This window comes from Ambystoma mexicanum, chromosome 8, assembly GCF_040938575.1.
Source record: "Ambystoma mexicanum isolate Mex_15411 chromosome 8, UKY_AmexF1_1, whole genome shotgun sequence".
Lineage (NCBI taxonomy): Eukaryota > Metazoa > Chordata > Amphibia > Caudata > Ambystomatidae > Ambystoma > Ambystoma mexicanum.
In genome coordinates this window covers 65,069,172-65,085,605 of record NC_090929.1, presented here as the reverse complement: position 1 = coordinate 65,085,605, position 16,434 = coordinate 65,069,172, and the positions used below count along the sequence as shown (strand labels likewise).

Sequence of the window (16,434 nt, the reverse complement as noted above, 5' to 3'; positions counted from 1 at the left end):
CCTGACCTGCAGCGCCTACTGCTACTGCACTACATGGACACAAAGAATCAATCGATCTGAAGCCTGACTGGGAGCTTGTGTTATCGCCAATACAGAGATACACACATACTCCTCTCTCAATCTACCTCCATTATGCTGTCACGATTTCAGTACTAGGACACCCACGCATCATGCGTCCTAAATATAAGAGGCATCTTGCTCTGGCACACACAGGACTGACAAGGCACCACCATCTTGATCTACAGTACCATCATGCTTGCCAATATCGAACCCCCTCACCCCTGCCCCCCACGGCTCTGTCCATGCACCTGAACCCTGATCCACAAGCTGCACTGCTGCAGGACTGCCTCAGACTGGCACTGCATACCTCAACAGGTGATCATACGTGTGCTGGAGCACGATAGGCAGCAGCATGACCTGGAAGGTGTATGCAGGGAGGTAGTGATACAGGAACAGGGTCTTCTCCATCAAGAAGAAAGGTAGATAGTTCACTGCCCAGCCCCCCAGGAGGAAGGCACCAGCTCCCCTCCATGCCTGCCAGGAATCTGAAAGAACACAAAAACACATCATCAGGGCAGCAGAATGTGTATGACAGAGACAGAGCGGGGCATACCCCAGAGGTCTTCATGTGCCTATGAGCAGGCTGCTACCTTCAGAGATGTCCCGGATCTTCCTCTGCCGTCTCAGGAGGTAGCAGAGGAACAGCAGCACATACAGCAGGGTCCCAGCGTTGGCCGAGTAACAGGTGACTGCATTACCCAGCAGCTGGATCTGGGCCTGGGGAAGTGATGCAAAAAGTAATGTCACTACGGCTGGACCATTCTGGCTCCTTCCTATCTGTTGGCAAACAGCTGCAGGTGGCACTGATGGCTGCAAGCAGCAAGGATTACTGCAAGTTGCAGCGACAGAGGCTGCATGCAATACTGACAGGGAGTACCAGGGAGTGCTGAAGGAACAAGTTACTTTTACTTGTAACTGTTGTTCTAAAGCATGGGTCTGGCATGGATTCACATGCTGATGAATATTCCCCGTCGTCAGGCTGGGAATCCTTGATAAAGAAAAAATCTGTTTCAGTTTCACTCCTGAACTGTCTTTCTCCTAACAACCAATCACTTCTCTTTGGGTCATACTACCCCCAGCCAATGATTGCCCTCTACCTAAGCCCCTCTTCTGGCAGCCATCTTCAGATTTTTACTGCATGTTTGAATGGGAGTCCTCATGATTAGCTCTCTGGCTTTTTACTGCGTTTTATGCTTTTTTCCAGAGTTTTACTATTTTTTGGTCAATCGAGCCTCAAGCTCCATCGACCCATCATCCGATTAACAGGGACCCGTTTTCAGATTTTCCAGCACCCCTCAAGGGCTGAATTTCATCAAGTTAAGATTCCAGAAGATTCTTCGAGGCCTACTCCGCGTGGACATGAGAGACGAGAAGGAAGACTCGACACCTCTGTTCAGGGTTTGCCCAGGATGTGGCCTACGGAACATCTACTTGGAAGATGGGCATTCCCTGTGCCGCTATTGCCTGCATTCGGAAGACTGTGCATTTTGCAAGGAGATGGTCTCCAGCACTGTTAAGGATCGGCACATGCATTTCACAGAGTGTCTCCAGGCCAAGGCCCCTGCTACAGGTGAGTCCGAACAGCATGCCTCCCACAGGCACAAGAAGAAAACTGCGCGGTCTTCTAAAACCTTTGAGGGCGCTCCAGTGACGGGGGCCCAACATAAGGCTAAGCAACGCGATTCCATGGGCACCGGTAGCGCCATTGCGATGGGCTCCCCAGCAGCCAGGGCGAGCTCAATGTCTCCAGCACCTTCAACCACGAACCAACGCTCAGGTTCGCCGAAGAAGAGGAAGTCAGATCACCCGGGTAAGCTTCTGGAGACGACCCGGACAGGCCAGTCAGAGAAGGCCAAGAGGGAGCGGGGCGCTGACCCTCCCCCAAGGTGAAGGCCTCAAGTTCAACCAAGGTCGTGCAGGGCCAGATTCACCCGGCGAAGGCTTGCATTGAAGGAGTGGTGGTGTTCCTAGCGATTGAGCCAGCAAGTTCTACGCTGGTCTGTGAGTGACCATTGGTCACGATATCTCAGTGAGGATTCTTGAGCTGCACCACGTGTGCCTGCAAGTGTTTTTTATTGTTTTTAAATTTCACGGTATTAATTGCAGTGATACAAATATTGGCATGGACACAAACGTGTGTTTATGTTGGTTCTACAGGCACAGTACTTACACTGTTTCCAGTGGAGGATTAATGTCCATTATCCCGTTCACCTACCCTCCACTTGGAACCTGGGGGTGAGTAGGGACTGGTGTGTTAAGAGATTTGGTACACAGTGTGACATTATCAGCCACTTTTTTGAAGAAATAGGGATGACATTTTGTTTTTATTATTGTTTTTAGATTGGTTATGGGCCCATACTTGTTAAGAACAGGGCGAAGTTTTCTTTGCCCTACGTCCTGAAGAAGGTCTCCGACCGAAACACGTGTTGACGCTTTTCTGTGAAAGATATCTGACCTTAATTCGGCATCGGATATACCATGACACCTAATATTAGGGACTGGGTCATTGTTTAATGTATTAAATGAAGGGAAATACTATATTTCCAATACTTATTGATGCATGAAACACCTTGGGTTTCCTATTGTGTGAATGGCTGAATGAGTTTTGTATGTGTCTATAATTGTTGGTATGAAATTGTGCTTTTTATCAATTTTTATGGTATTTAGATGATTTTTTCGTGTGATGAATTTATTGAATAAAATTTGAATTATGTATTAAAAGAGTGTCATCCCATTCTACTGATCCAACCTTGCATATAAGTACACTACACCTGAAGGATCAGGGATATAAGTGCAGGACTTCCCCTTTACTTTCCCTCTGTTCCTAGCAAAGGCCATGGACGCAGGTTTACAGGGTGCAGCCCCCAAGGCGAGTGTTTCCCTGCTTGCCAGGAGGGAATCGTCTTTTCAGCCCATAGAGAAGACACCGGAGAAGGCGATGCCCATCATCTACGCGAAACCATCTCCCCTGGTCGCAGAGAAAGTGGGGGAGCACGGTAGTCCTGCAGGGCACAGACATCTCCTCTGAGCTTTCTACTCTCCAGACCATTTCTGAAAAGAAGTTCGTCAAGGCCAAGTCCTACGGGAAGGACCCCGACGAGGGAGACGTCGAGAGTGGCAATTAGACCGACGAGGAGGAGCAGGGCGTGGAGGATTTGGAGAACCCTACACTGCTGCCTCCGTCGCTCCCACTTCCGCCACCTCAGCAACCACCTCAACCCACAGTGAACATTTCGGTGGACATTCTCCAGGCCCTTCACACCTTGTGCTCGGAGATTTGGACGAGGTGCCCCTTCCGCCGACGGAAGATCCAGCGGCACCGAAAGATGCAGCGGCACCAGCGCCATCAGGCACGCCCCCTGCCAAGAAGAGGAGAGTTCACCCTCCACTGGCTTGTCACCCTTCGCCCCCCTCCCCTCCATCAAGGGAGGATACGGACCTGGATGACGACGGCAGCGGTTTAGGAGACTGCCCGTCTCTGCCGCCCAGAGCCTCACCACCCGGCAAGATAGGGTTGCTCCATGCCTTGATCTCTAGGGCCTTGGACCTGTTTCAACTGACCCCCGAGGAAAAGAAGAAAGAGGGTTTCCTGTACCAACACCAGGAGGCGAAGAGGAAGACCGTGCTGTCGATCCCGCTGTTGGACGACATTTGGGACGAGGTACTGTCCCTCATGAAGAACCCGTCCTCGGCCCTGGCAAAGAGGGACCGGTACAAAAAGAAGTACTCTGCACCCAAGTGTTTGAGGTCCCAGCCTTCCCCGGATTCGGTAGTCTCGGCAGCCGCGACTAAGAAATCTTCTGGTTCTTCCGCGTCAAGGACCTCCTCCCCCACGGACAGCCAGGGGAAGAAGTTGGACACCATGGGACAAGTCATCACATCGGCGGCGACGACCATAAAGATGCCCAACGCCCTTGCCATTGTGGCACGCTACAACAGGGGGCTCTGGTTTAAAATCACTCCCCTCCTGGACTTCTTGCCTGATGACAAGAGAGCGGAAGTGTTGGAGATCCCGCAGGAGGGCGAGGTGGCATCGGACCATGCCATCACAGTGGCCACCGACATTGCCAACACGGGGTTCTGCCAAATGGGCAATGGCATGTGCCTTCGTCAGCGAGGTTGGTTAAGGGCCACTAACCTTCGCCAGGATGTGCAGTCGAAGGTATTGGACATGCCCTTCGATGGGTATAATTTGTTTGGCAAAACCGTGGACGAGTCTCTTCAGGCCATCAAAGCGGACACTGAGACGGCTTGTGCCTTGTGCACACTTCAGCAGCGATGGCCATCCTTTCGGACTTCTGGGGGTAAAGCCCAAGCTTCCTCCAAAGGCTTTGGTGGAAGTTATTTGTCCTACCGTCAACCGTTCAGCTCTTCAGCCCAGGATATGGATAAAGGCAAATCCCTTGTGGTGACAGATCCTCAACTCCAAAAGACTTTCCTAAAACTCTACAGTTAAATGCCAAGATCCTAGACATCAGCTGAAGTCGCGTCCTCCGTGATCCTAGCGCAATTCTAGGGGGTAACGGGCAAGAATTCACCAGATAAGCTTCTGAGACGGGCATAGTACCGGCCAGCCACAGAGAATGCATTGCCAAAACCGATACAGGAAACGTAGAAGGAATGTGGCATGGAAACAAGGGGGCCAATGTTTTCAGCCAATCAAAAATTACTTTGAATGAAGGCCCTAAATGTGCATATGGCACTGTTGAGCATCACAAATTACACTGAAAAAAATGAAATGACGTGTGGCACCAAGCCAGGCGATTCTGGGCTACGAAGTGGCAGACAAAACAGGCGTTTGGTGATGCACATATACAAGGCTTGTGTACAGCATGCAGAGATAGGAGGGCTGTCTGTGTACCCCTACCCTTTTAATTTTACAGCATCTTTAAGAATGCTTTTCCAAGCCTGCTTTCAGATGCAGACATTTCCAACCAGTTGGGAAGGGGGGAAAGCAGAACTCTAGATAAGAGAATTCCCAATCAGCATGAGGAGAATGATACCCGAGTAATAGTTCTTGATTACTGCATTCTCGAGTTTACACAACAGTACCCTTGGGCTCAATCGCAGAACACTAGAACAGCTTTAACATTATGAGCCTCATTACGAGTTTGGTGGCATCTCAGCAGTAAATCTTCCAAGATAGCAAACGGTATTGCCATTACCACCACTTGGTCCGGTGGAGTTAGCACCAGATTACAGGTGGTGTTAGTCCCCATTAATTGGACTCCATAGAACTCCATGGGGACGTTGGCAGTAATACTGCCGATTTGGCTGTTTTTGGTCAGCAAGGTGGAGGAATTACATCCAGCATTCCTCTGCCATACCGCCAAACCAGCAGTTCAGCGGTGTGGTGATGTGGTGGTAATGCAGTGGTAACTGTTAGCACTGCATTAGCACTGTTTTTCGCCACACCGCCGAACTCGTAATGAGGCTGTGTGTATCTGACTTTCACTTGGATGCTTACATGCATTACATTGAAAAGATGGCATTTACATTACAGTATCTTTCAAGGGCACCACTAGCTCAGAAAGATGAGATGGAACATCAAGGAAATGACTTCTGTACTCACTGAGGTCTTCGGGTGTAGCCAGTAGGCGATGCTCGTATCCATGGTGATCCAGTCCAAGGGAGAGGAGCTGTACTTGTGCTCGGTGTATTCAGTCTTCAGGGTCAGCATCTTCCACTGGAGGAGAGTCGAAGATCTGGTAAATAGAGGGAACCCTCCTGTTTCGCCACTCACACAGGACAATCCTACACTCAGTGGGGATACAGGCGTAACCTTAACCCTCTTCAACCTCCAGATTAATGAGCGCTCCACATTATTAGAGGAATCCCAGGTCTAACACTGAATTGAATGGCTCTGAAATAAAATGCCTGCTCATGCTGGCACCCACCAAGGAAGGACTCCAATACATCCTTAACCTCCTCCAACTCCTCGGCCCCAGTAACGAAACTAAAAAAGACTGACATCTTGGTATGCCAGAAAAAAAGGAAAGAATAACCAAAACAAATTCCAACTATTCCTTCATGGAACAAGGGTTTAGCATGTTACAGACTGCACTTAGCTACCGCTCAGAAAAAGTGCAACTGGAAGTTTTAAAATGGCAATAAAACACTGCAAGAAAAAGCCCTTGGTTCATTCAGGGGCACCTACAAGCATATATCACATGACATCCACCATTAAAATTAACGCTGAAGCATTCTGGTCGCACCATTACCACGATCCTTCTTTACAGGAGTGAGGTATGGGGTTAAACACCAAAAAAGGACTAGGGCAAGCTTCCCACGGAAATTCTGCAACTCCAGCTCTGCAAACAGGCACTTTGCGTGCCCTGAAACCGCTCAACTAATGGGTGCAGAGCAGAACCAGGGAGATTTGCCTTGCTGCTCGATATCCAAAAACACATTTTTTAATTCTGGTGCCATATCAACAGCAGTGACCCAAACTCCCTCCAGGGGCGGCTAAGTGCAGCAACTGGAAATAAAACATCAACAGTACTTGGCTATGTAATGTAACTGTTACCACAGCCCGCAGCATCCTTGTGCATGAAGCTGCCATGAAGGGGCGAGGCTCTGGTGGAGTCTGAACCCCTCTGCATCCCTTACCTGCAGTTCCATGAACTTGGCTGTGAAGCTGAGGTTCCTGCTTAGGTCCATGTGAGTGGGGGACTGCAGCTCCACCTCCCGCTCTGCCTGCTCCTGGCCTGGGGGGAGGGAGGGCGGAAATTCAACATTTTTGAGACAAGTCAAATTGTGGCGAGGCATTCAAAACAGACACCCAATTTCACAGTTCATGCCTGCAGAAAAAGATCCCCCCTTTGCTTATTGGGTTTTAAATAGGATTGGCCCGCTACCTTGCTGCCACTGCAACAGGAACCTCTGACAGACGCTGCCTTGCAATCCCCTCAACAATACAGTAGCCCAAAGCTCAACCCAGGGCCTGCGTGATCTCACGGCCTAGAGCACATTTTGCACAGTCCTCACAATGTTGCAGAAACCCAGACTGTGGTAACAGCTTGCATAACCAATCGGACAGAAAGGGAGCGGGGATGCTGGTTCTTTAGGCCAGAGGAGGACTCAGAATAAGCGCAGAAAGACTTTACTCCTCCCGTAGCGGTGTTCCTCCACGTTCCAGACCATGCTCTGATGGTATCCCTTGGCCATCTTGTCACCAACCACCTCCAGCTGACGATACCCCCAGTCGGGTAAGGCAGAGCCGCTGAGCTGCAATAGTAGGGAGAACAAGCAGTTAAAACGTCTCAGATATAACAGACCTATGGGAAGAATCAGGTAAGGGTAACCAGTTGGGTCCACGTTACCGGGGTGACATGGTTCCAATCCTTGGCTTTCATTGAACAGATCAGTGGTTTTTGGATTTGTAGTTGGGGGGGTAGCTTCAGTTAAACCAATTTGATTGAGGGTCCTGCATAACAATGATGTCTAAAAGACGAGCCGATGACTGCAACGTGATGTTCAGGTCACATGGGGCCATCTTGTCAACCTGAATGAGGTGGGATTGGGTCAGAACCACAAAACAGGGCAAACGTAGGAAAACACCATGATCTGGAGGTCTTGCTACGCGACCATCATGAGCATCCAATGCCTCGGGGTCGGAATATCCCAAACCATGGCCATATGTGCTTTGACACCATACCATAATCTCTGGTGAAGCTGCATAGCTACGCGAGCCTGCGTAGTCACCCTACAATGTCTGTGTGTCACCGACTGTTGAACATGGTATTTAAAGGGGTGTCTGCCATTTTCAGCAAAGTCTCCTTTAAAGTGGTCTTATCAGACTGCAATGGAAGCCTAGTGGATAGCATCGCAATGAACTGTGCCGATTCTTAGCTGATCACGGTCTGTGAGCAATCATTATTAGACTTGTAAATACCTCCTTCTACTCAGAAATCCCATCAAGTGACCCATGTCATGCATCAGTATCTCAGCCAGTCCTGTCTTTTCTTTGTATTGTGTGAAATGTCCTGTATTTGTAATGGACAAATCAGAACTTTAAGAACCACAATACAAACAATACAAACTACAGCTGGCTCAGCTACTCACACATGGCCAGGTAAAACACCACTGGTTCAGCCACCCACACAGGATCAGGTAAAGCACCACTAGCTGAGCTACCCACACATGGCCTGGTAAAACACCACTGGCTCAGCTACCCACACATGACCTGGTAAAACACCACTGGCTCAGCTACTCACACATGGCCAGGTAAAACACCACTGGCTCAGCTACCCACACATGACCTGGTAAAACACCACTGGCTCAGCTACTCACACATGGCCAGGTAAAACACCACTGGCTCAGCTACCCACACATGGCCAGGTAAAACACCACTGGCTCAGCTACCCACACATGGCCAGGTAAAGCACCACTGGCTCAGCTACCCACACATGACCTGGTAAAACACCACTGGCTCAGCTACCCACACATGACCAGGTAAAACCACTGGCTCAGCTACTCACACATGGCCTGGTAAAACACCACTGACTCAGCCACCCACACAGGATCAGGTAAAGCACCACTAGCTGAGCTACCCACACATGGCCTGGTAAAACACCACCGGCTGAGCTACCTACAAACGGCCAGGTAAACACCACTGGCTCAGCTACCCACACACAGCCAGGTAAAACACCACTGGTTCAGCTACCGACACATGACCTGGTAAAACACCACTGGCTCAGCTACCCACACACAGGCAGGTAAAAACCTACTGGCTCAGCTACCCACACACGGCCAGGTAAACGCCACTGGCTCAGCTACCCACACACGGCCTGGTGAAACGCCACTGGCTCAGCTACCCACACACGGCCTAGTGAAACACCACTGGCTCAGCTACCCACACACGGCCAGGTAAAACACCACTGGCTCAGCCACCCACACAGGATCAGGTAAAACACCACTGGCTCAGCTACCCACACATGGCCAGGTAAAACACCACTGGCTCAGCTACCCACACATGGCCAGGTAAAACACCATTGGCTCAGCTACCCACACATGGCCAGGTAAAACACCATTGGCTCAGCTACCCACACATTACCAGGTAAAACACCACTGGCTTAGCCACCCACACATGGCCAGGTAAAACACCATTGGCTCAGCTACCCACACATGGCCAGGTAAAACACCATTGGCTCAGCCACCCACACAGGATCAGGTAAAACACCACTGGCTCAGCTACCCACACATGGCCAGGTAAAACACCACTGGCTCAGCTACCCACACATGGCCAGGTAAAACACCATTGGCTCAGCTACCCACACATGGCCAGGTAAAACACCATTGGCTCAGCTACCCACACATTACCAGGTAAAACACCACTGGCTTAGCCACCCACACATGATCTGGTAAAACACCACTGGCTCAGCTACCCACACACGGCCTAGTGAAACACCACTGGCTCAGCTACCCACACACGGCCAGGTAAAACGCCACTGGCTCAGCTACCCACACACGGCCAGGTAAAACGCCACTGGCTCAGCTACCCACACACGGCCAGGTAAAACACCATTGGCTCAGCTACCCACACACGGCCAGGTAAAACACCACTGGCTCAGCTACCCACACATGACCTGGTAAAACACCACTGGCTCAGCTACCCACACATGGCCAGGTAAAACACCACTGGCTCAGCTACCCACACATGGCCAGGTAAAACACCACTGGCTCAGCTATCCACACATGGCCAGGTAGAGCACCACTGGCTCAGCTACCCACACATGGGCAGGTAAAACACCACTGGCTCAGCTACCCACGCATGGGCAGGTAAAACACCACTGGCTCAGCTACCCACACATGGGCAGGTAAAACACCACTGGCTCAGCTACCCACACATGGCCAGGTGAAACACCATTGGCTCAGCTACCCACACATGGCCAGGTAAAACACCACTGGCTCAGCTACCCACACACGGCCTGGTGAAACACCACTGGCTTAGCTACCCACACATGGCCAGGTAAAACACCACTGGCTCAGCTACCCACACATGGCCAGGTAAAACACCACTGGCTCAGCTACCCACACACGGCCTGGTGAAACACCACTGGCTTAGCTACCCACACATGGCCAGGTAAAACACCACTGGCTCAGCTACCCACACATGGCCAGGTAAAACGCCACTGGCTCAGCTACCCACACATGGCCAGGTAAAACACCATTGGCTCAGCTACCCACACATGACCTGGTAAAATGCCACTGGCTCAGCTACCCACACACGGCCAGGTAAAACACCATTGGCTCAGCTACCCACACATGACCTGGTAAAACACCACTGGCTCAGCTACCCACACATGGCCAGGTAAAACACCACTGGCTCAGCTACCCACACATGACCAGGTAAAACACCACTGGCTCAGCCACCCACACAGGATCAGGTAAAGCACCACTAGCTGAGCTACCCACACATGGCCTGGTAAAACACCACCGGCTGAGCTACCTACAAACGGCCAGGTAAACACCACTGGCTCAGCTACCCACACACTGGCAGGTAAAACACCACTGGCTCAGCTACCCACACACAGCCAGGTAAAACACCACTGGTTCAGCTACCCACACATGACCTGGTAAAACACCACTGGCTCAGCTACCCCCACACAGGCAGGTAAAAACCTACTGGCTCAGCTACCCACACACGGCCAGGTAAACACCACTGGCTCAGCTACCCACACACGGCCTGGTGAAACACCACTGGCTCAGCTACCCACACACGGCCAGGTAAAACACCACTGGCTCAGCCACCCACACAGGATCAGGTAAAACACCACTGGCTCAGCTACCCACACATGGCCAGGTAAAACACCACTGGCTCAGCTACCCACACATGGGCAGGTAAAACACCATTGGCTCAGCTACCCACACATGGCCAGGTAAAACACCATTGGCTCAGCTACCCACACATGACCAGGTAAAACACCACTGGCTTAGCCACCCACACATGATCTGGTAAAACACCACTGGCTCAGCTACCCACACACGGCCTAGTGAAACACCACTGGCTCAGCTACCCACACACGGCCAGGTAAAACGCCACTGGCTCTGCTACCCACACACGGCCAGGTAAAACACCATTGGCTCAGCTACCCACACATGACCTGGTAAAACACCACTGGCTCAGCTACCCACACATGGCCAGGTAAAACACCACTGGCTCCGCTATCCACACATGGCCAGGTAGAGCACCACTGGCTCAGCTACCCACACATGGGCAGGTAAAACACCACTGGCTCAGCTACCCACACATGGCCAGGTAAAACACCACTGGCTCAGCTACCCACACATGGGCAGGTAAAACACCACTGGCTCAGCTACCCACACATGGCCAGGTAAAACACTACTGGCTCAGCTACCCACACATGGGCAGGTAAAACACCACTGGCTCAGCTACCCACACATGGCCAGGTAAAACACCACTGGCTCAGCTACCCACACATGGCCAGGTAAAACACCACTGGCTCAGCTATCCACACATGGCCAGGTAGAGCACCACTGGCTCAGCTACCCACACATGGGCAGGTAAAACACCACTGGCTCAGCTACCCACACATGGCCAGGTAAAACACCACTGGCTCAGCTACCCACACATGGCCAGGTAAAACACCACAGGCTCAGCTACCCACACACGGCCTGGTGAAACACCACTGGCTTAGCTACCCACACATGGCCAGGTAAAACACCACTGGCTCAGCTACCCACACATGGCCAGGTAAAACACCACTGGCTCAGCTACCCACACACGGCCTGGTGAAACACCACTGGCTCAGCTACCCACACATGGCCAGGTAAAACACCACTGGCTCAGCTACCCACACACGGCCTGGTGAAACACCACTGGCTTAGCTACCCACACATGGCCAGGTAAAACACCACTGGCTCAGCTACCCACACATGGCCAGGTAAAACACCACTGGCTCAGCTACCCACACATGGCCAGGTAAAACACCATTGGCTCAGCTACCCACACATGGCCAGGTAAAACACCACTGGCTCAGCTACCCACACATGGCCAGGTAGAGCACCACTGGCTCAGCTACCCACACATGACCAGGTAAAATGAGATTTTGTTCCAATGGCTGTAAATGCACCCTTTAGAGTTGTAAATACTGAATGGACGACAAAGAAATGCATGATATCATTGCAAAGGTTGCAAATGCACCTTCCAACCTCTTTCCTCCCTTGCATGTCCAGTTACTTATAGTGTACACTTGTTCACAAGTACGCAAGAGTAACTTTCCTTTAATGGGAGCAGCGGGACTAGGATATTCTAGAATGAGAATCAAATAACGTGCTTGTATATCGCTTCATGGTGTGTTTCTCATGCTTCTAGGCAGTGTAATAATAAAGCAATATAACCAGAGCAGGGGGCGGGGGCGGGGGCATTACAGGTCAGAATGCCCAGTGGCATAAGTTAGAAGCCCGAGTGAAGCGAGGGGTTTAATGTTAGCCCCAGGGCATTACCTGACTGGTAATGCCCCCCTGCTGCGGTTATATTGCTATTAGTACCCTTGCACGTTGTACCGGGGTACTAATAGTGTTTATATCTCAAGTTAAGAAACAGCATGTTTTCCGTTTCTCAACTTCAATAAAACTACAAGTCAAGGTGGCAGCCAAGGATTGGGCAGAAGGGAACTACATGCAGTCCCCGCTCCCTACATGCTGGCCACTGCCGCTACTGGGACGTGCTGGGAACACTACTGTTCCCATACGGCGAGGGACAAGGCAGCGCCAGGTAAGTGAGGCAGGGATTGGGCATGTGGAAAAGGGGGATGGGGGAAGGGGACGCAGGGGAGTGCACTTAGCCTATTCCTAGCAAGGGAAGATGGCGGCCTCCCGCTCCGAGGAGGCTCAGAAGGAGGGGCTTTACTGTGTGGCCATCACCCCCGCCACTCCCCCCTCGCCAGGTACTAATCAGGGATATTTTGTTTGGGATTTGCTCTGTCCCAATATTTAGAAGCCAAACATCAATGCAATAAATGACTCTGATGCTTCTTGATGAGGTCATCTGTGAGGTCCTTTCTAATCCAATCAGTAAATGCCACAGTGCCAGGCTGAGGCTGCTTGGCAGGAGTACTCCACTTTATTCACCCTACTGTTAATATTTGGTTTAATATGATGTTCCTATTTTATAGGGTGACCAGACATGACCATTCTGCCTGTATTGTCCTGGAATGTGGCCCTCGTCCAGAGAGTAATTTTGATTGAAATAAAACGCATTGTGGTTTTGGGGGGGAAGGGTCACATGACCTTGCAGAATCCCAGCTGCAGTGAGTAAATTAATTTAGACTCGGATCTTAAGTGCAATTCAACAGAACGGTTCACTTAAAATTGCTGAGCAATGATTACATTTGCCCAGACCTGCCATCTCTGGGTGGGTACGAACCACTACCAACCTGTCAGTTCGCAGCCTCATGCATTCACAGATTGTGCGACAGGGCTGCTTCATAGCCAGGTCTGGAATAGCAATCTGGGCAGGAGCGCCTTGGCGCTTTTCAGTCACAGCCCAAGGGGCACCGTTTACATCCAGGGGAACATCAGAAATCTCCCACTACTGGCCCTTCTCCCACTACTGGCCCTTCTCCCACTACTGGCCCTTCTCCCACTACTGGCCCTTCTCCCACTACTGGCCCTTCTCCCACTACTGGCCCTTCTCCCACTACTGGCCCTTCTCCCACTACTGGCCCTTGCAGTCACTGTCACATTTGCTTTATGTTGCTGGTCTGTTTTTTGTTTGGAAATCTGGCCACCCTATGTATTTAGGCGAAGCAGGGCTCTCCACCCAGGCTATGGTGCATCAAATAATATGATAAAGAGGGCTGAAACTGAGAAGTACTCTCCAAATGTGGGGTCAATAAGTTCCAATGATGGCTTTCCTAACCATGCGCCCGTATTTCTCACCTTCAGGACCGCAGACGTGTTCACATGCACCAGTTTCACTTCGGACAGGATCGTCTTCCAAACATCTGTGTCGGATTCCCGGTTCACTATGTCCTGAAAATGGGGTCAAAGACGAGTTAATATTAACAATCGTTTTTCACTTTTGTTGAAGTACAGCTACATATGGTTAGCAAATCCTTTGGATTTAAATAAAATTAATGCTAGACCAGCTTAAAATTAATTCTCCACGGGTGGGGGGCGGAGGGGAGCGGGCTTCTAAGCACTCACTGTATACATTCTCACATCTTAACGTTAGTAAGTGGGTAACTCCTGCCACCTTTACACCCATGGGAAAAGAAGTTAAAATAATGACCCATTACTTACAATGACTTGTTTTTCATGGAGCGATCCCTGTCAACATTTAGTCACGACTGTGCCACTGGTGCACCCATCGTGGACCATTTGGGACTTATTCATCCCCATAATACTCCCTTGACAATACCTATTCATATTTTTGTCTTTACTTTCCGTTTGCAAGACTTTGGAACTTTCTTATTTAATTTCACAAAATACATGTCCCATAATGCACCTTGTATCAGTTCCCATTCCCTGGCTATTCCTATGCAGCCGTCTTAGAACTGCAACTCCCCGAAGCCTTCCAGATCAGTGCAGCTTTCACTTTCCCAGGACCAGAGAGGGAGGAGGCCAATTACCTTCAGGTGTGCTGCTCTAGGTGCTAATTAGCCTGTTTCAGCACAGGGCAGGTCAGTATTTAAGCAGCTGCCTTCAGGAGCACAGGCCTCTTGCATTGAGCTCGAGGCCTGATATCGCAAACTTGTATGCACTTTTGCATGCAGTGTGTCATGAATCTGGACTATTCGTCCTTCTCCCCAGAAATCAGCCACCACCCTTTCAGGCTAGGGAGATAAACCCGCTAAGCAAGACCCTCCCTAGGGGCCTGGTAATGTGGGACCTCACTGGGGGGTGGGGGGATTTGCTCTAGGGGACAAGGACTCCTATACGAGGAACTCCCTATCAAGCAGACATAAGGAGCCGGTAAGCTTTCCCCAGTGCTTCCGAGTCCTCATTCCCTTGGAGTCCTATCGGACTGACTCCAAGGGAATGGGGACTTAACAAATCCGATGAATGACTTCCCGCGCAGCCGGGACTTGTAATGTCCCGGTGGCACCGGAAACAGTGTTTCGTGGTCAGCAGAAACCTTACTGCCAACCTCGTAATGAGGCCTATTGACTGCATATATGGGAATTGAAAAGACTGATTTGGCACTTCTGTTTTGGATTTAACTAATAGGGACTTTATTTTAATCTCTTTGGCTTCAAGTAATGCTGGATGCTCCCTAAACTCAGTCAAATAGGAACGGCACAACCCTTTCGTTTGTGGCAACCAACATAAAAAGACGAGGAACCTTGAATGGAGGAGAAATAATCCTATGCAGAGGCGAGCCTCTGATGGGACGACGTCCTGGAGGGGTGGAGCCACGCTAGACCACAGAGCCAGCAGTAGCGTGGAGAACGAGCTGGTCACAAAGGAGACGCCGAAGCAGAGAACAAGTCGGGGGCGATAGAAGGAACGGCTCCTCTGGTGGCATGACTACACAGAAGCCTTGGTGGGCCTGGAACCCGTTAACCGAGACCAGACCGCAGCTGAGAGATTACTGGCCTCCACATGAGAAGTCTGAAGCTGCCGAGCCGGGCAGAGAAAGGAAAGCAGGCAGACACATAACCAAGGCCCTGCTGAATTAAGCATATCAGAGGGCCAGAGGGCTCCGGGGGCTCTAGAAAACCAAGTGACATTGTTATACAAGGCCGGGGAAGCCAAAAGGGTTACAGGAGCCGAAGAAACCTGAACGCTGGACACAGACAGGCACCCAATTGAAACTCTGCTGAATTAAGCATATCGGAGGGCCAGAGGGCTCAGGGAGACTAGAAAAACAAGTGATGTTAATATAAGAGTCTGTGGAAGGCAAAAGGGTTACAGGAACCAGATAAACCCAAACACTGAATACAGGCATACACCCCATAGAAACCCAGCTGAAGTAAGCACATCAGAACACCAGAGGGCTTTGGGAACCACTAGACAACCAAGCAATATTATTATATGAGGCCGGGGTAGCCAAAGGGGTTAGAGGTGCCAGAAAAACCAGAACATTGGATACGGGACAACGCACAAGAGAAACTCTGTGGTGTTAACGATATCAGAGGACAGAAGGGCTATGGGGAGCCCTAGACAAATAATCATCATCATCAAGAGTGGGGACAGCGAGAAGCTGGGGGGCTCCAGTGTTTAAACCCAACCCAAGAACACTATCCAAGACAAGATCAAAAGTTGTGAAACCACACTTTCTTCCTTTTAAGAACAGAAAGTGTTGGGCGTGTGTGTGTGTGTGAAGACTTAAGACTTGTCATGCTGGAGAACTGTGTTGTGAAAAATCTACAAACTCTGAATATTTTGAAGAACCTTTTTTGGAGG

General features: G+C 50.5%; 1 protein-coding gene across 3 annotated transcripts in view; it reads right to left on the bottom strand.

The window, feature by feature from the left end:
- Window positions 1-16,434, bottom strand: part of POMT1 (protein O-mannosyltransferase 1) — a 145,040-nt gene that overhangs the window by 1,619 nt on the left and 126,987 nt on the right. The window contains exons 14-19 of one of the 3 annotated variants that reach the window (XM_069609292.1): window positions 13,966-14,058; window positions 7,167-7,287; window positions 6,670-6,767; window positions 5,633-5,746; window positions 651-777; window positions 368-545 (exon numbers count right to left, since the gene is read on the bottom strand). In XM_069609292.1, coding sequence (XP_069465393.1) covers window positions 368-545; window positions 651-777; window positions 5,633-5,746; window positions 6,670-6,767; window positions 7,167-7,287; window positions 13,966-14,058 — 731 coding nt within the window. The remainder of the gene's footprint in view (window positions 1-367; window positions 546-650; window positions 778-5,632; window positions 5,747-6,669; window positions 6,768-7,166; window positions 7,288-13,965; window positions 14,059-16,434) is intronic. The other 2 variants (XR_011268474.1, XM_069609293.1) reach the window with 2 other exon arrangements.